A 27135-nucleotide genomic window follows, 5' to 3' on the forward strand; every position below is an offset into this window, starting at 1 on the left:
CTGAAGGCACCCGACAAATGGAGGCACAATGGGTACTGGAACCACTTCTCCAGCAAGCGTGCTGGGAGGGCCTCCTGCTCCTGCATTATCCTGTGCCTTTTTGCAGACTGTCGTTGAAGACCTTATACTTCTGGGTTAGTTCATCCATTTTGGTGGCTGCAGAGGAAAGAAAAACACAAACAGAAAAGTGAGTCTAGTGCTTCTGGGCCTGGCAAAGGCAGTGTTGGGCAGCACCTCCCAGGATCGCCTCCTGGCTCCCACCTGAGGCCCGCATCCTCCCTCTCAGACATGACTGAGTGGCAGGGAGGGGGCCCCACCTAGCCCCCATGGGGCTTGAAACCTAGGTGCCAGTCTTAGTAGCTACTGTGCCCAGAAACTACTGTAAGTGCCAGGCAAGCAGCTCAGAGTCCTGGGCTGGGTCACACTGACTACAGCATGGAGCTGAGGCTCAGGCCAGTCACATCCTTGCCCCTGCCGGCCACCCCAGAGCCCAGGGGATGCAATGCAGTGAGAAGCCGGGGCTTGTTCTGACTGATGATGATGTGTCTATTTTAATCAGATGAATAATGTGTGGGCATAATAATTAACCCAGTGATACGGAACAGCCAGCTCTAAGACCTTAGCTGAAGAGCTCCTGTCTCTGCTGCCCACCCCACCCTGCTTGGAACTACACTCACTACACGAGATACCCAGCTTGCCTAGGAGGGAGGGGCTATAGCTGATGTACCCAGTAACTGCATAGGCCTCCCCAGCCATCAGCTTCAGTTGCCCTTTCCCACCCAGAGCTAAGTTCTATCTTTGAGTTTTCCTAACTTAAACACAAACCTGTTTCTTCCTCTACCAATTTGACTCCCCACCCCCACCTTCTCCTTGGGAGGACATCCCACCCTCAGCTGTACTTTGCCTTGCACATTTCAAGGTCATTAGCATAGACATTAGTGATCACCTAAATTTGTCATCCTCTGCCCATCCCAAGGGTGGTTCTGGAGCTCAAGACTCATACATAGGTGTGCCTGAGTGGAAGACTTCTCCTTCCAGAGAGGGGATGTGCTTGGCCACTCTGAACCTTGCCCTGAGGACCCTTCCCAATTGCCACCAGTACTTCCAGGGCATGCCAGTTGAGAGGGCTTCCTGTGGCAATCCACTCCTCTCTGCAGATGGTGTTTTCCCAGATTCCAACCTGCCTTTAGTTTGGGTGGCATCTGCCTTTATCAAACCCTGGCATGTTTCCAGCTGCTTTGCCTTGATTTTTTCCGAGAGCTTGGCTATGTCCCGTATCCGAGGCCCTAAGCCACCTACATGGTCGTTACTTTTTTAGTGGAGGGGGGATCTAGGGATTTAACCCAGGGATGCTATCCCACTGAGCTCCATCCCCAGCCCTTTTTAGTTTTTATGTAGAGACTGGGACTCAGTAAGTTGCTGAGGCTGGTTTTGAACTTTGTGATCCTCTTGCCTTAGGCTCCAGAGTCACTGGGATTACAGGCGCGTGCCATTGTGCCTGGCCCTTATAAGATACTATCATCTGGCCCCCATGGCTGCTCCTGAGGCCCTGCTTGAGCTTTCTCTCTGGAAGCTTTGCCCTCAGGTTGCTGGTCCTGGCACTCCTGATGGCATGGGTCCTGGGCTGCATGTTTTGGGTTCCATCTGCTCTGGACTTGGTGTGGAGACTCACCCACTTCAGTTCTGCCCACTCAAGGCTTCCCTTCCTCTCTGGCTCTGGAGACAGTTGGCCACCTCCATCCAGCCTCTACCTCTCTGAGCCTCGTACTCATTTTCTGGCTTTTCTCCCCACTCTTAGACATGTGCTGCCTGTTTGCCTTTCCTCACTGCTAGGTCTTTGTGTTTGGGTGTCACATTGAACGAGTGCTCAGTCTTTTCTCTGAAAGTTCTCCAGGTCAGATTTCCTACATGCCCAGGCCTCGTCTCTTCCTGGTGCTAGTGTACATCCCCTACCCTGGATAGTCACTGGGCTGGGGAGAGGAGCCTAGGTGGCAGGCTGCCCCTGTGCCCTGCCCATGTCCTGGCTCCATCATTTTTTTTCACACCAGGGCAGGCTAGAATCTTGCTGGGGGGCATCTGCCTATGTAGCTGTCCCCTCTCTATAGGCCTGCTTCACCTGCTTTGCTTCTAGAGCAGCCAGGCCCTGGAACCACTGTGGCAAGTTCCACCAGGCAGACTAGCTCCCCCAGCACTGCTGCCTTGGCTGTCCTGTCCCCGCATCTTCCCCAGGCTCGGCATCAGGCAAATGGCTCCCACTCCCTTCCTACTGTCTATAGCTGTAAACATCTTTCTTGCGTTGGGGTCATTGACACACTCCCTCATTCTCAGCACTGACAGTGTTGCTTTGTCTTCTAAATGTGACTTCATGGTAGTTCCATTCACAGCAGGTGCACTCATCACCTCACACAAACCCTCACTTCATATTCCAGGACATGTCACCAACACAGCTCAGCTACTGGCACCCAGATTGGTAGGGGTAGAAACAAAAATCCTTCCAAGAGGTGGGGCTTGAGGAGGTTGAGAACAAGGCCCTAATGTGCATGCTAGAAGACAGGTGAGAAGCAAAGGACCATTCCAAGTGCACTTTGGCTTGGATATGATACTGGCTCCTTTCTCTGAGCATGTCTAGAGTCTAAGAACATGTCTTAAAGTAAATCAGAAAGCAGCACTGACAAGAGCTGTCAGGAGCCCTGGCTTTGAACCTCAAGGCTGCTGAGAGCTCAAGGGTGAGCAGCCACCTCCCTGCACTGAAGTGTGGGGCCAGAGCCAGCACTGTCTGGTTCACACAGCCTAGACATAAAGAGTGCCACTCTGAAAAGCCACACCTATCACCAGTCCTGTTGTTCCCTGGTGACCAGTGAAATGGCATACTGTTAAGCATACTAGTAATCATTATTATAATAATGACAGTATAGATTATAAGCATTTTACTAACAGCAATTATACAGACTGCGGCAAGAGTCAGAGTGACAGTGGTGATTAGGATAAATGCTATAATAAATTTTAAAATGGAGGATTCAGTTGCCATTCAATCAGTATGAATAGACTCCTAAGTGTCTGGTTTACATGTGGCAGGTGAGTGCCAAGGACAAGAGCGTCAAGAAGGCCAATTGTCAGAGCAGAGAGCCAGCTGGAGAGTGCATCCATTGACAGTCTTGGGAGGGGGCTCAGAGGCTATGTGAAGCCACTACTTGGGGACACATTAGTGGAAAACATTCACAGACAAAGGCTTTGGTTGGTGCTGCCTGAGGTGATGTATAACAGTGTGGCAAAAAAAAACTAACCAAAAGGCCTGAAAAGAAAGACTAAGGAACAAGCTTGTCCACAGCACTCTGAAAAGCTCTTAATAGTCTTCAGAAAGCCATGTGAATGACCAGGGGAGACCAATGAAAGTCCTTAGCTCTTCCTTCCAGTTGACCTTGAGGCCCTAAGCCAGAAAAAAGTAGAGAAGGAAGATTTGTCAAGTGCCTGGCTAAATATTGATGAAAAACAGAAATCTGCAGATCTAAAAGTCCAACGAGCTCCAAATCAAATAAACTCAAGGTGACCCATACCAATACACATCACAACCAAACTGTCAAAATTCAGAGTCCAATACAATTATGAAAAAAAGAAAGTGAAGAAGCCAAGCATGGACACACACCTGTAATCCCAGCTACTCCAGAGGCTTAGCAACTTAGCAAGACCCTGTCTTAAAGTTAAAAAAATAAATAAATAATAAAAGGGCTGGGGTATATCTCAGTGGTAGAGCATGCCTGGGTTCAATCCCCAGCACTGCAAAACAAAAAAAAAAAAAAAAGAATGAAGACATTTCTCACATAAAAGGATCCTCAATAAAATTAAAATCTGAGCCAGACGTGGTAGCACACACCTGTAATTGCAGCACTTCAAGAGGCTGAGACAGAAGGACCGTGAGTTCAAAGCAATGTGCTATGCAACTCAGTGAGACCCTGTCTCTAAATAAAAAACAAAATAGGGCTGGGGATGTGGTTCAGTGGTCAAGTGCCCCTGAGTTCAATCCCTGGTATCCCCTGCCAAAAAAATTTAAAATCTAGTTTCATATCAAAACCTATAGAGGCCGGCCAGCCAGGCACAGTGGTGCACACCTGTAATCCTAGCAGCTTGGGAGGCTGAGGGAGGATCATGAGTTCAAAGCCAGCCTCGGCAGCTTAGTGAAGCACTAAGCAACTTAGTGAAACCCTGTCTCAAAATAAAATTAAAAGGGCTGGGGATGTGGCTCAGTGGTTATGTACCCCTGGGTTCAATCCCTGGTACCCCCCCCAAAAAAATGTAGTATGTGGATGAACCTTGAAATCACTATGCCCAGAGAAAGAAGACAGAAACAAAAGACCACATATTGTATGATTCCATTTACAGGAAATATCCAGAAGAAATAAATCCATAGAGATGAGTGATGAAAATATTGTAGACTTGGATAGTAGTAATGATTATGTGATTCTGTGAATATCCTAAAAAAAACAACTGGACTGTACAATTTTAAAAGGGTGAATTTTATAAATTTATAATTTTATAAATTTATGAATTTATATAATTTTATAAATTTATTTATATAAATTTTACCTTAGTTAAAGCTGTTACTAAAAATAGGGCTGGGGTGTAGCTCAGAGGTAGAATGCTCTCTCTCTCTTTTTTTAATATTTATTTTTTTTAGTTGTAGTTGGACACAATACCTTTGTTTTATTTATTTATTTTTTTTATGTGGTGCTGAGGATCGAACCCAGGGCCTTGCACGTGCTAGGCAAGCACTTTACCACTGAGCCATAATCCCAGCTCTTGATTGCTCTCTTAGCATGCATAAGGCTTTGGGTTCAATCTCCAGCACAAGAAAGAAAAGGAGAGAGGAAGGGAGGGAAGAAAGAAGGGAGCACTAATAAAGAAACTACCTTTACCTTCTTTTGTTGGGTTTATTTTGACTTTTATTTATTTATATTTGATACTGGGGATTGAATCCAGGGGCGTTTACCACTGAGCCACATCCCCAGCCCTTTTTATATTTTATTTTGAATCAGGGCCTCAATAAGTTGCTTAGGGTCTTACCAAGTTGCTGAGGCTGGCTTTGAACTTGTGATGCTCCTGTCTCAGCCTCTAAAGCCGCTGGGATTACAGGCATGTGCCACTACACCTGCTGCTTTGACTTTTTTTTTTTTGTACCAGGGATTGAACCCAGAAATGTTTAACCACTGAGCCACATTCCCAGCCATTTTTTAATGATGTTATTGTATTTTTATACCTTTATTTGTTTATATTTAAGTGGTGCTGAGGATCAAACCCAGTGCCTCACACATGCTAGGCAAGCGCTCTACCACTGAGCTACAGCCCCAGCCCCCAACCCCCCAGCCCTTTTTCAATATTTTATTTAGAGACAGGGTCTTTTGTTTTTTTTGTTTTTTATGTGGGACCGGGGATTGAACCCAGGGCCTCGTGCATGGTAGGCAAGCACTCTACCAACTGAGCTATATCCCCAGCCCCTTTAGAGACAGGGTCTTGGGCTGGGGATATAGCTCAGTTGGTAGAGTGCTTGCCCTGCATGCACGAGGTCCTGGGTTCAATCCCAGTACCACACACAAAAAAAAGAATAGAGAGGGCTGGGGATGTGGCTCAAGCGGTAGCGCGCTCGCCTGGCATGCGTGCGGCCCAGGTTCCATCCTCAGCACCACATACCAACAAAGATGTTGTGTCCGCCGAGAACTAAAAAAAATATATTAAAATTCTCTCTCTCTCTCTTTAAAAAAAAAAAAAAGAATAAAGACAGGGTCTTGATGAGTTGCTTATGGCCTCGGTAAATTGCTGAGGCTGGCTTTGAACTCACAATTCTCCTGTCTTAGCCTCCCAAGCTACTAGGATTACAAGCACGCACCACTGTACCTGACATATTTTCTAATCTTGTTAAATATGGTGCTGATACAAGGATAGAAAGAAAACAGAAATAGAAAAGAATAGAGAACCCAAAAATCCATACATATGGACACTAAATAACTAACAGAGGCAATGGTACTATAGACCAATTGGGAAAGAGTGGATTTCCATTAAATGGTGCCAAGACAAATGTGTATCCTTATAGGAAAAAAATGAAATTAGACCCCCCACCTCACACCACATTCAAAGATCAACTCTGGGAAGATTACTAACCTCGCTATTGAAGGTAATGCTATAAATCTTTTGGAAGATGATAGCTGAAATAGGAAAGTATTCTTCAGTGAGAAACAAAAGCTATCCATGAGAGCCAGGCATGGTGGTGCACTCCTATAATGCCAGCAGCTCAGGAGGCTGAGACATGAGAATTGCCAGTTCAAAGCCAGCCTCAGCAAAAGTGAGGTGCTAAGGAACTCAGTGAGACCCTGTCTCTAAATAAAATACAAAATAGGGCTGGGGATGTGGCTCAGTGGTCAAGTTCAATCCCTGGTACCAAAAAAAAAAAAAAAAGAAAAGAAAAAAGATATCCATGAGATATTTTACATTTGAGAAATTGTATCTATAATACAAAAAGCGGTCAAATCAAGGAGAAAAAGACAAGTCAACCCAATATAAAAATGAATAGTTAAACAGGCACGTCACATGAGAAAACTTCAATGGTAAATAAATGCATGAAGTAGTAGCACACACCTATAATCCCTGAGACTTGGAAGGCTGAGGCAGGTGGATAGCAAGTTTGAGGCCAGCCTCAGCAATTTAGCAAGACCCTGTCTCAAAACAAAAAATGAAAAGGGCTGGTGATGTAACTTAGTAGTACAGCATCCTTGGGTTAGGTCCCCAGTACCACAAAATTAATTAATTAATTAATTAATTAATTGGAAAAAAGCAAGAAATAGGGATGGGGATGTGGCTCAATATAGCACCCCCGGGTTCAATCTCTAGCACTGCAAAAAAAAAAAAAAAAGTATGAAAAAGCACAATCCTGTTAGTAAATAGGGAAATGCAAACTAAAGCTGCACTGAAAGGCCACTACACACCTACCAAATAGCACCCATCACCAAGGCAAAACATGGCAAGTACTGATGAGACATGAAGCAATAAGATGGCTCGTGCATGGACCAGCAACGTGGCAAGGTGGAGAATTCTACTCCAAGGATGACATCTTGGAGAAACTGGCAAGTGTATACAGGGAGATTTGTTCAAGAATATTCATGGCAGCATTATTCACAAGACCCCCAAATTGAAAGAACCCACATGTCCGGGAACAGCAGACAGTGCCATGTAGGTAGGTGGCACACTATATAGCAGGAGTCAACAAGGTATAGACCACCTGCTTTTTTTTGTGGTGCTGGGCATTGAACTCAGGCCCTTGTGCATACGAGGCAAGCACTCTACCAACTGAGCTATATCCCCAGCCCCACCTATTTTTATAAGTAAAAGTTTACTGAAACAGCCACATTCATTCATTTATGCATCCCAGAGAGCTGCTTTCTCACTAGCAAAGCAGAGAAGAGGAAGTGTCACAGAGACCATGTGGCCTGCAAGGTTGCAAATATTTACTATCTGGTCTTTTACTGAAAAAGCTTGCTGGCCTGTGCCACATGGCAATGAAATGAGCAGATTACAGACAGATGATGTAGATAAATCTCACAAAGAATTATTACTAAGGTCAGCAGTGACCTTGAGGGTACATCACAGCTACATTCTGTTCTCCACCTGGGTCACACACCATTGTCCTAGAAATCATCAATTTGGGTTTGATATAGCACAGGGAAAATATCCAAACCAGTTGATCATTATGGATCTGAAAAATGAGACTCTTCCCAGAATGCTATTTTTCTTATTCAAAAACAAACAAAAAAAGCTTTTCTGACTGTATATTTCCACAATTAAAGCACTCAATTTCCAGCACCTCAATAAATAATACATACACACAGATACAAACACAAATACAAACAGAAGGATAAACAAACTGATTCCAACACAAAGAAAAATCAACATCCATATCCTGCTCATTTCCTTCAAGGATTTCTTCTAGATTTTTCCTTTAACATTTTATAGTATGCATTCCCTCATGTCATTGTAACTAATTCTTTAAACAATAATTACTGTCCCACCATATAGACATTATTAACAAAGCACTACCCAACATTAGAACTCTACATTATTTTTATATACAATAGAAAATAATGAAAATGATTTGCAGGCTCAGTAATAGAAAATGTTTAGCAAATTACAGCAAATGCCTGAGTGGAATAGTATTTGACAAGTAAAAATGTTTTCTAGGGCCAGGTAGGGTGGCACATGCCTGCAATCCCAGTGGCTCAGGGGGTTGAGGCAGGAGGATCATGAGTTCAAAGCTAGCCTCAGCAAAAGCAAGGCACTAAGCAACTCAGTAAGATCCTGTCTCTAAATAAAATGCAAAATAGAGCTGGGGATGCTAGCAGTGGTCAAGTGCCCCTGAGTTCAATCCCTGGTACCCAAAGGAAAAAAAGAAAAGTTTTACTAGGAAAACTGGAAAAAGGCATATAAAATGAAGTTAAAGGAAACAAATAATTGTATATGTAATGATTACACTTAAGTTATAAAAAATTAAAAATGACAATAGGAGAAAGAATAGCAGGAAACAGACTCCAAACAGTAACACTGACCAGCTCTGGATTGTCATTATACCTCTGTACATCTCTGGATTATCCCAATTTTCTATTATGAATGTTTTTATTTTATAATCTGTTGAGAGTATTTTTTTTTCTCCAGGGAAGGAAACATGCATTAGAAAAAGAAAAAACGAAAGGGCCAGTCCCCAAATGCTCCCCAAGGACTAGTAGAGTCCTGAGCCAAGTGAGTGTTGGGCATGCATTGGGACACCTGCCCCCATTCCCCGCCAGTGGCAGTCACATACCTAGACTCATCACAGAGCTGCTGCTGCCCCAAGAAATCTGCTCGTCCTGCTGCTTCTTCACCATCTCCACAGCTTTTGCAGAGGTATTGGTCACCTCCACAACTGCTTTCAACAGCTGGCACGGGAAGAGACACATGCAGGCACTCAGTGTTGCTGCTCTGACCTGGAGATGGTATTTCCTGTTTCCCATGCAAACTCACCCTCAGCAGGTAGCAGTCACCCCAGAAATAGCCAAGGGCAAGGGGCAGAACTCCCACCCAGAGAATAACCAATCAAACCTAAGTCTTCTTCCTCCTGGCCTGGTGGGGATACTACACAATCATGTCATTCTGGCAACCCTCAGTGCTCAGTGACATGCCAGCATTGTGTGACATCCCAGTCCAAGCAAAGCAAATGGTAAGGTAGGAAAAGAAATGTCCCGAGAAAAAAAAAGGCCTTTCTGATGAGAGGATACAATGCCCTAACTGTCCTGCTGGGGGTCTCCTGGCCAGGCTGGCCCAAGTGTTGGAAGTCTTAGAACCTTTCTGTTAAAACCCCAAAATAAGCTTGGCATGGTGGTACACTCCTGTAATCTCAGCAACTCTGGAGGATGTGGGAGGACCACAAGTTTAAGGCCAGCCTCAGCAACCTAGGGAGATCCTACCGCAAAGTAAAAAAATAAGGAAAAACAAAACAAACAGAAAAAAGGACTGGGGATGTAGCTCAGAGGGAGAATGCTCTTGGGATGAAGGAAGGAAGGAAGGAAGGAAGGAAGGAAGGAAGGAAGGAAGGAAGGAAGGAAGGAAGGAAGGAAGGAAAGGGAAGGGAAGGGAAGGAGGGAAGGAAGGAAGAAAAGAATGAAGAAGAAACATCATGACCCTTGAGCCAAGGTCAGAGTTCTGCACATGGTAACTACAATGATATTAACCCAGCATTTGAGGTTGGCCTAACAGGAGCCAAAATGCAGAACAAAGCAAGAGAACATTTACTTAGTTGGCATAGCTATATGAGACAGTTTTCTCCTGTCTTGTCCAAGGTGGCTCATGGACACAAACCAACAAGCATTTGTCTGTGTGTCTGGTGCACAGATTGGTCATACAAAATACTGAAAGCACCTTGGTATGTTGGGACATAGTGTAAAAATGGAGCAAGACCACCACAGGGACAGGGGCCGGAAGGCCAGGAAAAGGATCTCATATGGAATCAACAAAGACCCAACCCAGGCCATGTACAGACCTCTCCAGAACCCAGGCTCTTGGCTTGGTTAATGCCCCTTCTACTGGAAGGCAGTGGGTCTCCTGGGGACAACATCCACATCAGGTCTCATCCCCTCCACTGCACAAGTGCAGAGTGTCTGTTCCAACCCACCAAAGGCCCCAGGCCTAGAGCCCAGAGCCCTTCCATGCCACTAGCTTGGGAAGCCGAAGTCAAGCCCTTTGCAGTCCCTTGTCCCAGCCCTCACATCCCTCATCAGGGGCTGCTGAGGCCCCTGAACCTGGGAAGGTGTGAGCTCTCAGTAGGAAGAGGAGAGGAGGATTCTTACTTGGTTGCAGGAAGTCAGAGTCTGGTACACGGCTTGGACGATGGGGCCGCTTGGGTGGAGGTGAGGGCGAGGACGCTGGCAGCACTCCCCCAACTCATCGTCGTAGACTTGGAGGAAGGCCAAGATGAGCTGGTGGAAGTCGGAGACAACCAGGCGCAGCTTCTGGTCTAGGGTACTAGCATCAGTCCCACCTGCAGCAGCTCCTGGCTTATGCTGTGCAAAGCACTGCAAAGTCAGAGGGGACAGTCCCTAGACACTGCCCTGGCTGGGCTAGGAGCCAGCATCTTAAGCACTGCAAAGCAGGATGAGGAAAGCTTCCAGAAACTAGGAGATGGAGGAGCTGAGCACAGCCTGGGCCCTGCTGCTGATGCTCGAGTGGCTCAACAAAGAGGCCCAGTCAAGGGCTGCTGGGAGGGCCACATTTAACAAGGTACACAGGAGCAATGGAGCTCAGGCCTGGTATATGCCTGGCACATGGCTGCTGCCTGAGACCAAGCTTTCCCCTTCCTTTTTTTCTCTGGTTGGGTACCAGGGATTGAACTCTCAAGAGCACTTGACCACTGAGCCTCATCCCCAGCCCTATTTTGTATTTTATTTAGAGACAGGGTCTCACTGAGTTGCTTAGCACCTCACCATTGCTGAGGCTGGCTTTGAACTCATGATCCTCCTGCTTTAGCCTCCTGAGCCACTGGGATTACAGGCATACACCACTGCACCCAGCCAAGCCATCCCCTTCTTTCAGAAGCTTTCCAGATATGGGGGGAGCTCCACCTCGGCACCCACCTCCCCAACTCCATGTGAAATGAGCACCTTCTACCTTCTAGAACCCAGCAGGCCATGTACACAAGCCACTTCAATGAAGTCTCAGAGCACCCCATGCTGGGGATGATGTCATTTGCCCTAGGACACAGAGCAGGGTCTAGTCCCTAAGCCCCATAGCTCATGGAAGCTGATGCCCCTCACCTCTACCCTGAGTGCCTGCAGCTTGGCGGCACTCTCCTGCAGCTGCCTGGCCAGTTGTAGCACCTTCTCCTCCTCTGAGTGAGCAGAGGGGCTGGCCCTATAGGGAAAGAAAGGGAGACACTTCCAGCTGTCTGCCACTGCTGCCACGGGCAGTGGGGCACACTATGGGCCACACACAAGGATCTGCCTTTGGTGACAGAAGCAAGCAGGGCTGGAGCTGGGACAGGAGTCTTCTGTGACCCCTACCTTGGCCAGTTGTCACTTTGTCTATCGAGAAGGGGTTGCACATCCAGGGGCCATGGGTCACACCTGGGGTTCAGGAGCATCCGCAGGTGGGAGCTGGTGAAGAGCTCTCCCAGCAATGCTTCGTTCTTGTCTGTGGTGTCTTCCAAATGCTCCTTTAGGCTGCAAAGGCACACCCAGGACACATCATCACTGGCAGAACACAAACCCAATGAGCCCACAGCCCACATGAAAGACCCAAGAGGCAAGAGGAGAGCAGGCAGAAGGAAAGGGAGCATGAAGCCCATTGCTCGGCATCACTCACTGCCCCTGCCTGCCATTGGCTCCTCCAAGAAGCCCACTCATCTGCATGGGCACCCAGGGGCTCACCCTCCTCCAATGTTCCCAGACTGTATTCTCCAAAGACCACAGCACCCCTTTAGGCACAGGGCCTGGGACCTTGGGCAGCAACCTGGCATCCAAAGGATGTACCTCACCCTATCAATACACTGCTGGCCCCTGACCAGCCAGCCAGTCCCTCAGAGCACAGTCCTTCTCAGCTTGTACCTCCAGCTCCTGGACCAGTAAGCAGTCTGTACCACAGGAGGGAGATAGCAAGATCCCAGCTAGAAAGGTATCCTGGTCCCTTCCAGTTCCATATCTAAGAACAAGACCAGCCTGTCAAGGGTGCCCTGCTGGGCTATGGGAACCATTACCTGGAGCAAGTGAAGCATCTAATGTTCAAGCTCTGAACTGCATTCAGCAACTGGTCCATGAAGTGCAGCTGCTTCTGGGCACAGGCACAGCCCTGTACAGGGAAGGTCACATATGTCTGCTGGCTACACCCAGGCTAAGCCCAGTTTATCTGTTTTAGATGCCCTATTCTCATGTGGATTCCTGCTGGGGGCCACTGAAAAAGGAAGGACCTGGCCCACCAGCTCCCTGTCTGCACCCAGCAACATCTTGGACTGTCTCAAAAGTTGCTGCCATGAAGTGTTCCCTGCCCAGCCCCCACCTCAGGTTGCAATGACGCCTAGGGCTACTCTGAAAAATGACAAAAGCTGTAGAAACATACTGCAGTGTGTTTGTCACACAACCAGCTGCATGGCTTATGGGGTGAGTGTGATATGAGGGGGCCCTGGAGGTGGCCTGCTCTCCAGCAGGGGACTGGAGGTCCAGTCAGGAAGGACTCAGGAAGCAGCTCCTGATGGGCTGACCTGATCTCCTGCGCTGAAATTCCTATAAGGAGCTACCTGGCCAGGAGTTTAAGGGTTGCCTCCTTCCAGAAAAGCCCAGAACCAAACAACCTCAGAGGTCATGCCTGCCCTAGAAAGCCCTGAGAAAGTAAGAGCACCAGGATAAAAGCTGGGTCAGTCTCACATATTTTACCTCATTGTTGTTCTGAGGAGCACAAGTGAATAAACTGACCCAGAGAACATCACTGGCAACTTTCTAGAATGCCCTACAACAAGCCTTCATATTGAACTTCCACATTGAAGGCACAGGCTTCAACAAAAGGGCTGGTCAGCCCTGGTGAGGAGACTTCGGGGTAGCTCAGCTCCCAGACTTGGGGGTAGCTCAGCTCCCCATTCCTGTCCATAGGTATCAAGTCTCACATCTGCAGCTGCCTGCTATTCTCAGCAGGCCTGCTCCCACTGATGTGACCAAGTTGAAAATGACCAGTGTCTTCTAGAAGTTTCCAACTCCAGGACCATAGACTGCCACTGGGACTTTCTTATTCCTTTTCTATTGATTCAGTCTCCCAATCGACCCAAAGGACACACTTGCAGGGTACACACACACACTGGATAGTGGGACTGTCTAGATAAGAAATGCTCCCAACAAAAACACAGAGTGTCTTTACTCAGAACCTCACAAAGCTTTGACGAGTGGCCTAGGATGAAATACTACTGCCTGCTATTACCTCCTCAGTGGAGAGACAGCTCCAGGAACCCTACTCCCAATGTTCAGAAAAAGGTGAGTAGCCTAACTAGCATTCTGCCAGCCTAAGTTCAGGTTATGGCCACAGCACTGATTCCCCTGGGGAGTCCTGGCATGTGTCTCCCTATGGTTCTCCAAAGCCACAGGGATGGCCACCCAGTCTATTCTGGATCACTAGGCCCCAGCCCCTACAAGGCCTGAGGGCACTTGCTGGCCTCTGTACGTAGCCCAGACAGGTCTGCAGGCACCTTGCTGGAACCCTGTATTCTCCCTACTCCCCAGCAAAGGCACTCTGGAAAGATCTACAGAATGAATCCATAAGGCCTTACACCATGCTGAACCCCAGGACAAAGCCCCTTGCACCCTACCCCAACCATCCATCAGCAAGTCCAATGGGCTTGGCCAAACCCAGAAAGTCCCCCACCTTTTCCGCTACCACCACCATTGAAGCCAGCAACTACACACATCTGGACACTGCCAACCTACCAATGAACCTCCCAATTGCCACCCCTGTTCCACCCAACCTTTATGCCTTAGCCACAGTCGTCTTAGTGATACTTGATGGAAATCAGTGTTCTTGAACTTGAAACTCTCTGATGACCACCACCACCACTCTAAGGCCTCCTGGAGCTTACAAAGGTATTCATGGTCCTCCCATCCTGCTCCATACCCTTGCCACACCCCTCCATTCTACCAGGGCCTAATGGGCTTGCTGGTGATTTCTTAAACATACCAAGAACACAACACCTCATGGCCTTCGTACTTGGTGTTCTCCCAGATGTTGTCATTGCATTTGGCTGGACTGATACTTTTCGAGTTTTAAGTCACATACCATGAAATTCACCCTTTTAAAGTACTGGTTTGGTGGTTGTTGACAAAGTCACATTTTAGAACATCTCTGTCACCATTATCAGTCATTTTTCATTGTCCCCAGCCCCTAGCAACAAGTTCCTTTGTATCTCCATAGATCTGCCTTTTCCAGACAGTTCATGTACATAGAATCACAGTATGTGACCTTTTGTGCCTGAGTACTTTCTCTTGGCTAATGTCCTCAAGGATCCCCATATAGTTTATTCTTTTAATTCACAGTATTAGGGATTGAACCCAGGAGCGCTCTCACTCTGAACTACATCCCCAGCCCTTTTCATTTTTTGAGACAGGCTGGCCTCAAACTTGCAATCCTCCTGCCTCAGTACCCTGAGTTGCTGGGATTATAGCACTGTGTCTAGCTATAATATTTTTTCTTTTTTAAAATTTTTTAGTTACAGGTAGACACAATATCTTTATTTTTTTATTTTATGTGGTGCTGAGGATCAAACCCAGGCCTCATGCATGCTAGGCAAGCACTCTGCCTCTGAGCCACAACCACAGCCCCAATATTTATTGTGTTGTTGAAAATCAGTTGATCCATTTAGATGATGGACATTTGGGTGTTTTTGCCAGTTTGGGGCTATTATGGTTTATCATTCACATATAAGCTTTGGTGTGCACAGGTGTTTTCAATTCCCTTGGGAGTATAATTGCTGGGGTCATTTGGCTATTCCATGTTTAACCTTTTGGGAAACTACCAGATAGTTTTCCACAGTGGCTGCACCATTTCATGTCCCCATCAGCAATGTGTGAGGGTTCCAATGTCTCCTCATCTTCAGTAACACTTGCTATTTTCCTTTAAAAAAAAACACTGGTATGTGTGAAGAGCTTCTTACTGTGGTTCTGATTCACAGAGCTCTCACAACCAATGATGCTGACCATTTTTCCATGAGCTTATTAGTCATCAGTGTGTCTTCTCTGAAGGAGTATCTACTCAAGATTCTTGGCCCATGTTTGAATTGGGTTCTCTGAATGGGTTATTGATTTCTTTATGAATTCTGGATAAGTCCCTTATAGATGATTTCCAAATATTCTCTCCCATTCTGTAGGTTGTTCTTTCACTTGCTAGAAGGTGTCCTTTGGTGCATCAAAGTGTTTAATTTTAATAAAGTCCACTTGCCCTATTTCTTTTGTTTCTTGTGCTTTTCATGTCAAATGATGACTCTTTAAACCACCATTACGAACACCTAGGTTGGAGTGTATGTGAAGGACAGCAATCCACAGCAGCCACTGTGCTCATGGCACTCATGTGTGCCCCTATTTGGCCAGTGAAGGTTTCTATCATTAGCTGGCTCCAGAGTCCCACAGACGTCACTCTAAGTCGTGGATGGCTGCCTTCCTCCTTGCTGTCATAAGGTATTCCTGGCTCAATTTGTACTTTTCCTCCCCCAGCCATCACTGTTACAATTGGGCCATCACTGATCTAGACCTTTGTGGAGGACAAGAGAAGGGAATGCATATACACTTTTAAGTTAAAATATATTAGCATTGATACTCCCAATTAAAATTTAGGATGACAGAGTTTGACCAAACCTTCCAATCTTACAAATGTATTTCCCATGTCTCAATAATGCCAATGTAATCATACATTTGCTTCTAGTTTTCATTCCATACAAGGAATAAAGCCCTGATATACTGTGTTGCCACCTGGACAAACCTTGAAAACATTGTGCTCAGTGAAAAATCCCATTTAAATGACACAAAGATATTAAATGAATGGGTGTCAGGGTTGTGGGGAACAGGAAGAGGATATTTAATGGGTACATGGTCTCCTTTCAGGGAATAAAAATGTTTTGGAATTAGTTACAGGCAGCGGATGTAGAATATTGTGAATGTATGCACTAAATGCCACTTTTATGCTTTTAAAAATGGTTTAAAACCTTTGAGTACAGCCAGGCACAGTGGCATACAACTGTAATCTCAGTGACTCACAAGGTTGAAACAGAAAGATTGTGAGTTCAAGGGCAGCCTCAAGAACCTAGCGAGGCTCTCAGCAACTTAGTGAGACCCTGACTCCAAATAAAAAACAAAAAGGGCTGGAGATGGAGATGTGGCTCAGTGGCTAAGTGTTCCTGAGTTGAATCTCAAACCAAAAAAAAAAAAAAAGTTTCAACTCGGGAAGAATAATAAATCCTAGACATGGATAGTGGCAATAATAAAAATAGCAAATTTTATCTTATATGTATGTTAAAATGTTTCTTTTATAAAGAGTAGAGCTGGGGCTGGGGTTGTGGCTCAGCGGTAGAGCACTTGCCTGGCATGTGCAGAGCCCTGGGTTCAATCCTCAGCACCACATAAAAATAAAATAAAGGTATTCTAAATAAAAATAAAAATGAATAAAAAGAGTAGAGCCCTCTCAGAGCTTGTTGGAAATTTTTTTAAAAATTGTTAAAATAGTGGATTTTATAATATGTGCAGCTTGCCAAAATAAATACTCTGAAAGACTAAAGAGAGGAGAAAGGTTCCAGTTGCAGGAGAAAACACACCATCTTTTTCTCCCACTGAAGACCCGTCTGTCAGAGCTGGAAGGCAGAGGGCAGGAGTTGAAATCTCTGGACAGTAAATGCCAGCAGGTGGTTGGGGAGGAACACCAGAATTCAAAGCCATCATTCAGCCTGGTGGAGAGCTCGCCAGATGGAACACCAGAAGGGAGTGCTTCAGAGCAGATGTACAGAGCCCTAGGACATACCTACTAGGTAGTTCTGGCTCAAGGAGCAGAGAAGAGAACCCACAAGGCTCAGAGATAGTAGGAAATCTGTCACTCAGACCCCAGGCAATATGGTGGGGGTGACAGAAGTAGCCAGGGAGAGAAATCTGCAGAAGCTGTAACTCTGATGGATGCTGGAGCATTGGAACATGCCTTTTAAAATCCCAGAGAGGCTGAGGCAGGAGGATCACAAGTTCAAGGTCGGCCTCAGCAACTTACTGAGACTCTCTCAAAATAAAAATTCTGATGGGGGGAGCCTCTGCTCCATTGAGGGGCACAGAGATAGTAGCATCAAGTGCACAGGGATAACCTTCTTAGTACATTTTACTCTCTCTACAGAAACCACTGCACCATGGTCATGGAGAATGGGAACAGGAAGCCCCAACAAACTAGAAAACATATTAAAGAGATGGTGGAGAGGAAGGAGCTCAAGAAAGTAACCTCATTCATCTATTTCTGAATGCCTGGGCTGAGCCCTACCTGTGCATGGGTGGATCTGATTTCGACCTAACAGCTGACTTGGATTACTAAACCAAGGCCCAGGTCCCAGGATGACCACTGGGTGGAGCACATGTAGGACAGACTGGAAGAAGTTGAGCTGCCAACAGAGCAGCAGGACACAGGGGATGGCTGGACCTTGCTGTTTGAGCCTAACCAGGTCAAATACCTGCTAGAATACACGTTACCATTCTCCACACAATTTAATGAGACCCAGAATCAAAGGAATAGCCAAAATGTTCAGGATGCGATCCAAATTATTTGGCACATGAAAAAACATCAACTTGCATGAGAAAAGATGATCAATAGATGCCAATGACAAGCTGTCACAGATGTTGGAATGTTCTGACAAAGATTTTAAAACAGCCATTATAAAAATGCTTGAATAAGCAACTATGAACATGAACAAAAGTTAAAACCAGAAGCATCAGCAAAGAAGCAGAAAATAAAACAACAACCATGTAGCAACTTGAGAACAGAAAAACAGAATAAGCTGAAATAAAAACTGACTGGATATGGGCTTTGGGTGATAATGATGTGTCAATGTTGGTTCATTGATTGTAACAAATGTTGATAGAGAGGCTTGTAGGGGGAGTCTGTGAGAATTTTCTGTACTCATTGTTTAACAATATTACTTTTTTTTGCTTTTATTAGTGTACTAAAGTCTGCTTATTATAAAAAAGAAACCTGACCAGATAGACTTAACAGAAGAATAGAAAGTTAAACACAGAGCCACCACCTCACCCAACAATCCCACTCCCAGTCACACACCTAAAAGAAGTGAAAAGAAGGATTCATTCAAAAAAATAAGCAAGGGGGGCTGGGGATATAGCTCAGTTGGTAGAATGCTGCCTTGCATGCACAAGGCCCTGGGTTCAATCCCAGCACAACCAAAAATAACAACAATAATAATAAGACTGCATAGCTGCATTGTACACAACAGTCAAAGAGTGGAAACGAATACTTTGAATTGTACACATTTTCATGGCAGGGAGTGGGTTTCTTTGGCTAGTTGTGGGGTGGATCAGGCACCTCTGCATACAAACCTTGGGTGGGCCATGTGAGGGAGAAAGTGCATGGGCCTGGGTGCCAGGGACCTGGGTTTCAGATCTGGCTCTATCGCCATGTGACCTTGAGTAAGTAGACTGAAATAGGGCTAAGACAAACACCTAGTGCCAAGGGTGGGTGTGACAATTACTGATGTAAAGTACCTACCACAGTGCCAGGCAAGTATGGCATCAAATGAGGAAAGAGCACCTCCCCCATTCCTTGGTTATCATAAACCAGAGACCTGCCTCCACCTCCATGGCTGTCCTCCCCACTTCGCCTAAGGGATGATTAAAGTTATCTACCCAAGAGACTCCTAGCAGTTCTTGCCCCCAGGGACGCCTACAGAAACAGAATGCCCAGACACCAGGCTGACTCTGGGGCAAGAGAACCTTCAAAGGCACAGGAGACAGAAACCCCTCCCACCCCCACAATAGCATCGCTGAAGTCCCTAGCCTAGGAAAGGAAATGTGCACTAACCTCTGCAGGGACAGACAAGGACCCTTTCTCACCTTTACAAGCTCCTGGTCATCTGGCGCACACAGCATCAGCTCATGGGCTAGTTTCACCATTTCTGTTGGAGCACAAAGACCCTGTTACAATACCTACCCAAACAGGGGACACCAGACACCCAGTAAGCCATGGCAATGGGGTGCTAAGGCTCTTCCTCAGTGAGTTGGCTTCTGCCACAGCAGCAGCAGCAGCACCCACTAGGCTGGGCTGAGTATAGAAGAACAGGTGGACAAGAAAGCAAGTAAAAGACACACCCAGTGCCCTTGCTGTGTGGCCTGCACCCATTCGCTGCCCCTTTCTGAACAAGTATTCTTGTCTGAAAATAAGAGGTTATCCTCCGTGCTCTCACATGTATGGAACTCTCTAATGCTGGATTCTAATTGAGACCAGTCAGCTGCCTGAGGAGCCAACAGAGGTCAGGGAACCTCTGAAATGCACTGCGTAGCCCTCTGAAAGCCAAAGCAAAAGGAACCACAGTTCACACTGGTTCACACCCTAAGGGCTTTTCATGTCTTCCTCTCTGTCATCTTGTGGCAACCCTGAGAGAAGGTATTGGCTCCATTTTATAGATGGGAAGCCCAAATTCCTGCGCAGGCCACAGAACACCTAGCCACATCTTCCAGGGTGTCCAGGGCATCTTGTAACCACCTGGAATACGAAGAAAGGCCAAGATGTGGAGCCAGAATGCCTGGGGCCAGTGCTTTGGGAGGCCTATGCAAGAAGGAAGCAAAGAATCTGTGAGCTCTCAATATCCCTGGAAATGTTCTACAAATGCCAACTGCTCCCCACAAGCATGCCTGCTGTACTTACAGCCCTAAACCCACGTCCTCCCTGAATCATCTCTTCCCCTCAGCAAGTCCAGCTGACCCTCCCTCAACTATAAATCCAGGACCTGGCTAGCACTCCCCTACAACCTCTTGACTAGATCAGTCACTGCAAGATCCCAGCACTGGTCTCCATGCCTCTGCCAACATGCTCCTATTCTAACCATGGTGAGCCCATAGAACATGGGAAATTCAATACAGGACTGTAGCCTTCCTCTGAGTAAAAACCAATGGACTTCTATTGTCACAAGGCCTCATCTAATGTGGTCCCAACACTTCTGGACTTCCTACACTCCCTCTTCTTCCCTCTACTGCCACATCTGCTTCCTGACTCTTCTTCAAAGTTTCAAGGCACAAGCCCACCTCAGGCCCTTTGCACTTGCTGTCCCTCTACCCTAAACACCCAGGGTATCACCCAGGCTCATCTCCTCCCTTCCTGCCATCTTTATGTCAACAGGGCCATGCTTCCCCCAGACACCATAGGCACCACCTTCCTTTTTCCCCAAGTCTTTATAGTTATTCTTACCATCCCATGCACTGAGAATTTTAGGACCTTCTTGGTTTATTACCTAACATGTAAGCTCCTTACACATCAAATGAATTCAAGAACTAGCCTAAGCCAGGTGCAATAGCACAGGCCTGTAATCCCCACTACTTGGGAAGCTAAGGCAGGAGGAGGGCAAATTTGAAACCAGCCTGGGCAACTAAATAAGACACTGCCTCAAAATAAAATAAAAATGGCTGGAGACATAGCTCAGAGGTAAAGCACTCGTGGGTTCAATCCCTAGCATGCAGGCACAGCTGTTAGTAAGAAGAACTGTAATCAAGCTTAGAATTGCCCAGAATTACCATCACATTCCACCCTCCCATAAAGAAACCTACCTTGAATCTTCACCTCCACTGGGGCCCCCTTCAATGAGCTGAACTTGTCCTGCAAGGAGGGACAGATCCTGCAGGAAAATAGCAGAGCCAGTCAAGCTTGAAGGGACTAGAAAATCCCACCCCCAGCTTTTTAATTTTAGATGTTAAAGAGCCTTTATTTTATTTTATTTATTTATTTATTTATTTATATGTGGTGCTGAGAATCAAACCCAGTGCTTCACACATGCTAGGCAAGTGCCCTGCCACTGAGCCACAACCCAAGCCCATAGAGAATCCCCCTTCTTAACTGAGTTTTCCATCAGACTGGTGTTTTGTTCTGGGTGGTGCATACCCTGTGGATATTACTAGAGCCTAGAATGAGGGTCTCCCAGGCATTGCCAGTGGGACAGCCATAAAAGTATATTGTTCCACTGCTGCACTTATAAGCAGAGAGACAGTGATTCTTGCCAGCAACACCAGTGGTCCAACCACATGGCACTCCTAGAAGCACCCTGGTTGCTCCTTATGGGGCTGTCTTGTAACCTCTTTTTTTCCTATCATGTTTTGGCAGAAACTGTCCTTAACCTGGTAATGTACATAGATAAAGGTGGGCAAAACTCCAATCCCCAAGTCAGTGGTTAACATTTCACAAAGGCCACCCCAGGGAAGCCTGAAACCATTCTGGTGGCCCTCCATCCCAGCAGAGCTGGAGTGCAGGCTTGCTGAGGCCAGAAGCTGGCTTTCTCTTCTATATCTCTGGAGCCTAGCACAATTCTGGATAACAACCCAGAGGAGGCCAGTGAGTGTGTAATGAATGAATGACCACCACCTCTGCTATTAGTAAATACTGATGCTAACCTCTTTCCAGAGATATCCTGTTTAAAAAAAAAAAAAAGAAACTTAATTCAGCTAGGTGCCTGTAATCCCAGTGGCTTGCAAGGCTGAGGCAGAAGGATTGCAAGCTCAAGATCAGCTTTAACAATTTAGCAAGACTAAGTAACTTAACAAGACCCTATCTCCAAATGTTAAAAAAAAAAAAAAGAAGAAGCCATGTGTGATGGCACATACCTATAAACCTAACAGCTCAGGAGGCTGAGGTAGAAGGATCACAAGTTCAAAGCCAGCCTCAGCAATTCAGCAAGGTTCTAAGCAACTTAGCAAGATCCTGTGTCAAAATAAAAAATAAACTAGCTGGGGATGTTGTGGCACCCCTGAGTTCAGTACCTGGTACCAAAAAAAAAAAAAAAAGACCCATAATTCAGAGTTGAAAGATGGGAAGAGCCTACAAGTAGGCTCCCAATTTCTGTAAATAAAGGTTTATTGAAGGCTGGGGCCATAATTCAGTGGTAGAGCATTTGCCTAGCTGCAAAAGGCCCTGGGTTCAATACCCAGTAGTGCAAAACAATTAGTGAATAAAGGTTTATCAGCACCCACCCACCTCCACTCCTCTAGGAGTGGTCACAACACAGACCAACAATGTTGACTAGCCCTTCACCAGAAAGGCTGTGCTGAGACCCGCTTTAAGCCATCTGAAGTTCTCACTGTAATAGAATCTATAGTCAATGTCCCAGATCTTCTGCCCCAGCCTTGACAGTGGTCACAATGATCACTCCAGAAAACACCATGCCTTAAGACAGCAATCTTCTGAGCAGAACAAGTTCCAGATGAGACTATAAGTCATGAAGTCTGGCAACACCTAGGCACTCCACCAAATCTCCTGCTTAAGCGGGGCATGGTCTATATGCTCCACCCCTTGAGAGGCCTAAAGTGCTTTTACCAACTTGGGATCACAAAATGGCATTATATTTTCTTGGCTGCTTCTTAAAAGGATTCTGTTTCTAGTAAGTATTGGAAGTATTCTAGGATACACTAGAAGTACTGGAAGCATTCTAAGGATGTGGCCTCAGCCCCCTACCCATTCCTCTCTGGCCAGCAGAGTACCCTGGTTCCTGCTGGTCCCAGCTTCTGCCTAGGCCTGGCAAATCTGTGCTCCCTCCCATGAGAGCCTCCTCCTTGGGGCCTCACTCAAGACCTATACTTGGCCAGGCCATCACCACTAATGCCTTTCCTCCCAGGTTCCTGGACCAGGCACTGGTCTTTCCAGGACCTACAATAGCTGTCACACAGGCTGTATGTACTCTAAGCCAGGTTTCTACCATCCTTTCCTGTGGTATTGGTAGCCCTACCTCCAGGATTCCTCTCTAAAACTTCATCTGCCACAGAGCCCCCATAATGCCAATTTTGGCATCTCACTCCCCTGGTCCCCTGCCTGCCATACCCAGAACATGAAGTTCACAAGGCTTGCCAGGCCCTGAGTGAGCTGCACCAAGATGCCACCTTGGGCCACTGCTGTGCTGCCCTCCCCTCCCCTCCCCTTTTGTTTCTTTCTTTCTTTCTTTCTTTCATTTGTTTGTTCCTTTCTTTCTTCAGTGCTAGATTGAGCCCAGGGCCTCATGCACACTAGGCAAGCACTCTACCACTGAACTATACCCCCAGCCACCTAGTCATTACCTATTCTCTCCCAGATCAAATGCCAACTGCTCCTTGCCAACAACCACAGCATGCAACTATTATTTCTGCTTGCTACTGGAACCCAGGCCCACTAGGGCCCCGGATCCTTGAGGATATCAATCTATGCCTATGACACCTGAAACAGCACACAGTGCACATGCATGTGTGCACCTGCCCATCAGGCTGCATGCACCCTGAAGCACCTCCCAACCATGTGCCACATCATGCTGGAACCAATGCTTTGGAGATCCAGCTAGGACAAGGGTCCAAGAGAACAACAGGCTAAGGACTCCAGCAGGGGTAGGTATGTTCAAATGACTGTAGGCATCCAGGGGGAAAAGAAATGATTCACCCCGGGAACAGGAGACACTTTTTGTTTTTTTTAACACTGGGGATTGAACCCACAAGCACTCTATCACTGAGCCATATATCGCCATATATCGTGTTTTATTTTGAGATAGGGCCATATATCGTGTTTTATTTTGAGATAGGGTATCCCTAAGATGCCTGGGTTGTCCTCCAACTTGTGATCCTCCTGCCTCACTAAGCCTCCTGAGTCACTGGGATTACAATGTGCATATGCCACCATGCCATGCAAACAGGAGACATTATACAAGGAAATGGAGCTGTACAGTGGCACATACCTATAATTCCAATGACTTGGGAGGCAGAGGCAGGAGGATCACAAGTTTGAGGCCAATCTAAGCAACTTAACAAGACACTCTAGCAACTTAGTGAGAACCTGTCTCAAAATTAAAATAAAAAGGGACTGGGAATGTGGCTTAGTGGTAAAGTGCCACTGGGTTCAATCATCATTAACAAAAATGAATATATAAGGAAATGGGGCATGTGAGCTGGACCTTTGAGGGTCTGTAGGAGTATGTATGACAAGCAGAAACCTAAAGCATGCTTCCAAGAAGGAAAATAGTATAGTAAGATCAAAGGTTATAAAGTGCTGGTGTATTGAGGCCTGGGGAGGAGCCTGAGGAAAGGTCTGGTGGAAAGGCAGAGGTTCAAATGTGAAAATGCTTATATCCTCTGGTTGTTCTCCTGATATCCTATGGCCTGACAGGTCATATAAGCTGAGTGCAAGCTAGCCCAGCTCCCCTTTTCAGTGGCAAGGGTAGCAGGCCACAGGCTGAGGTAGACAGGCCCAGGTCTCGCCTCATAAGAAACTCCCATACCAACAGATGATCACCATTTCAGAGAAGTTCCTGAAGGTCATATCAAATCCCACAAGAGTCTGTGTTCCCCAGGGAGGCTGGGGTAAGACTTCTGCACCTGCAGCTTAAAGACAGATGCTCAGCCCAGGAGCTGAGGGGAAGAACATGTGCCTCAGGTAATGGTGTTGCTGAGAAGCAAACCTTCTGTGGGGTATTCTGGAGTATTCCCTTTGCCCCCTGGGCATGGTTTGCTCCCAGCACACATACCGAGGAAGAACATACCCCATGCCACACCTGACCAAAAGGACTGGAAAACAGGATCATGATACAGAAGCTAGCAAGAGCTGGTACTGCATGAGAGCCACCTGGTAAACCCATCACACAGACCTTCCTGGTCCCCCTCCACCACAGATCCAAGACAGTTCATGAATCCAAGTGACCCTCAGCTCTCTAGTCTGAGAAGGATTTAAGCAGAGCATTTCTCAGGTCCTGCCAGCCCTGGACTTCCAAACTTGTAGTTAAAGTTAGAAGAACACTCAGAAGCCAAGCCAAACCAACTGTCCGAGTAAGGTGATAGATGTAGTAGCCCCAGTACTGCTGAGGGCCACTTAGCCCCCAATTTGTGCTCTGTAGCCAATAACCAGCTGCTCTCCAGCTAGGCTGTTATGAAGCCCTACAAGATACATCCCATCTCCCCCAGGTGGACTGCTGGTGTGGTGGACACCCCATAAGAAGAGGAAGAAACCCAGGTTTTACCGTATACACAACCACTCCAGTATCTCCAAGCGGTACTTCGAGGGCCTACACAGCAGTTCCTGAATCGTCTTTGGTTCTGTGATATAAAGACCCTCAAGGAAGGGGCAGTTTAGGTCCTAAGCAAGGAAAAGGAAAATTGGAAGCTTTAGGAAATCTGTCACGGCAGGGTGGCAATGCACTTCTGCCAGCCTCTGTTCTGTATCCCTTCCTGGGCCAGCAGCCTAGGGCAGGGTGCCCCTAGGTCAGCCCTGGACACTCCTCCTGATATACTTCCATCTTGCCAGGAGTTGCAAGTCCTTCATCCTCATCTCTACGTATGCTGCAGCCTGCTGCCACATCACGTTTAAGTGTGCCCCCTCTGGGCTCTGGTGGCAGCAGAACTAGACTAGAAATAATGGCTAAAGAGTGGATCTTTAGAAATACTCAGACCCCAGGTTCAGACTGGAAACAGGGAGGGGGAGCAAGAAGGAACACGAAGCCTGTTGTGGAAGGGGGGGTGGGGTGGGGAGGGCAAAGGGCCCAGGCAGCTCCCTGACCACGCTGCCCCCCAACTCTCTGACTTGACAGGTGACACTGAGTTCTACTCATCTGTCCCCCTAGACTATACAACTCCCTTGACGTCCGGGCCTGCATCTTCCGTCTCTGCACTTGCCTGAGTTCCCAGACCTGGTCTTGCAGAGTTCCACGCATGGCGCTGAACTCAACTTCATGGCTGGGCACGGGCCATGAAGCCAGCAAGAGCCAAGGTCCAGGGAACCCCAAAGAGAAGGGCAAATGGGCTACAAGCAGCCCCGCACTCCGGGTCAACAGAGTACAGCCCGGACCCACGACAGTGGCAGCGTGCGTCGGCGACGCACGGCCCATCTGAGCAGGCCGTGGACTGGACCCTACCCATCCCCCCTCCCTGGGATGGCTTGTTGGACCCGCAACACCTTCAGCTTCCTGAACACCTCCACGGCTTCCCTGGACACGCTGTCTTCGCCTTTGTCTTCGTAGTATTCGTCCCCAGAGCCGCCACCAACACCAGCGTCCTGCCCCGCCATGTTTCGTGCTTCGAGCAGAGCCCCGCCCACTCCCCCAGCCTCACTCGCCAATCAGGCTGCCAATCACACCACACTTCGCACTCTCCCCGCCCCGTCGTCCGCGCACGGCGGAGGCGGGGCCTCTCACCGGGGTCTAGAGCATCTGTGGCCCCGCCCCTTTCCCACTGTATCTTCCTATTGGGCAGCGGCTCCATAGCCGGCCGAGAGCAGATCGAGCGTGGGCATTAACACCACCCGAGCGGGACGGGAGGCGGGACGGGCTGGAACTTGCTCCGTGTTGCAGGCCTGCTGGCATCGCCCCTAGTGGCAACCCGGGAGCAGAACGCCTAGAGGCGAGGCTCTTCCGGGAGAGGGCGCTCCTGCCACAGCTCTCCTTGGTCAGAGCTCGGCGGACTCTAGTCCCCAGGAGGACGAAGGGGAGCGACCTTGGGTGCAGAACGAAACTGAGACTTGAGCGACTCATCTCCCAGCGCGGGGTGCTGTCTCCTGTTTCTCTAGCTCACAATATAGTTAGAAGTTTTTAAAATTCAATCTGGCTCTGACACTAGGCTCTGTAACTTTGGACCAGTTACCTAACCTCTCTGTGCCTCCTTGCCTTCGCCTAACCAGATAATGAGAAATGTTACCTCATTGAGTTGCTGTGAGAATGACCTAAGGTAATAATTCCTATGAAATAATAGGTCAAAAGCACCATATAAATGTTCACTATTATTTTGGTGGGTTTTTTTGTTTGTTTGTTTGTTTGTTTGTTTGTTAGTGGAGATTGAACCTACAGGCATTTTACCACTGAAGTATATCCTCAGACTTTTATTTTATTTTATTTTTTTAAGACGGGACTCGATAACTAAGTGTGTGAAG

At 47.1% G+C, this 27135-nt stretch overlaps 1 protein-coding gene across 5 annotated transcripts; it reads right to left on the minus strand.

Annotated features, from left to right (window-relative positions):
• Positions 1 to 26311, minus strand: HAUS7 (HAUS augmin like complex subunit 7). 5 transcript variants are annotated; one of them, XM_081277006.1, is made up of 10 exons: positions 26167 to 26311; positions 25235 to 25350; positions 20826 to 20893; positions 19119 to 19180; positions 12260 to 12351; positions 11631 to 11726; positions 11322 to 11418; positions 10359 to 10571; positions 8837 to 8951; positions 1 to 156 (listed from the first exon to the last, which is right to left on the minus strand). In XM_081277006.1, the coding sequence occupies exons 1-10, from the start codon at positions 26275 to 26277 to the stop codon at positions 86 to 88; spliced, it is 1041 nt and encodes a 346-aa protein (XP_081133132.1). In that variant the 5' UTR covers positions 26278 to 26311; the 3' UTR covers positions 1 to 85. The 5 variants fall into 5 exon arrangements, with proteins under 5 accessions (XP_081133132.1, XP_081133131.1, XP_081133129.1 ...); XM_081277005.1 differs by having other exon boundaries at positions 10359 to 10583; XM_081277003.1 differs by having other exon boundaries at positions 11568 to 11726.
• Positions 26312 to 27135: the final 824 nt, after the last annotated feature.

Source organism: Spermophilus citellus, assembly GCF_964194105.1.
Source record: "Spermophilus citellus genome assembly, chromosome: X".
Lineage (NCBI taxonomy): Eukaryota > Metazoa > Chordata > Mammalia > Rodentia > Sciuridae > Spermophilus > Spermophilus citellus.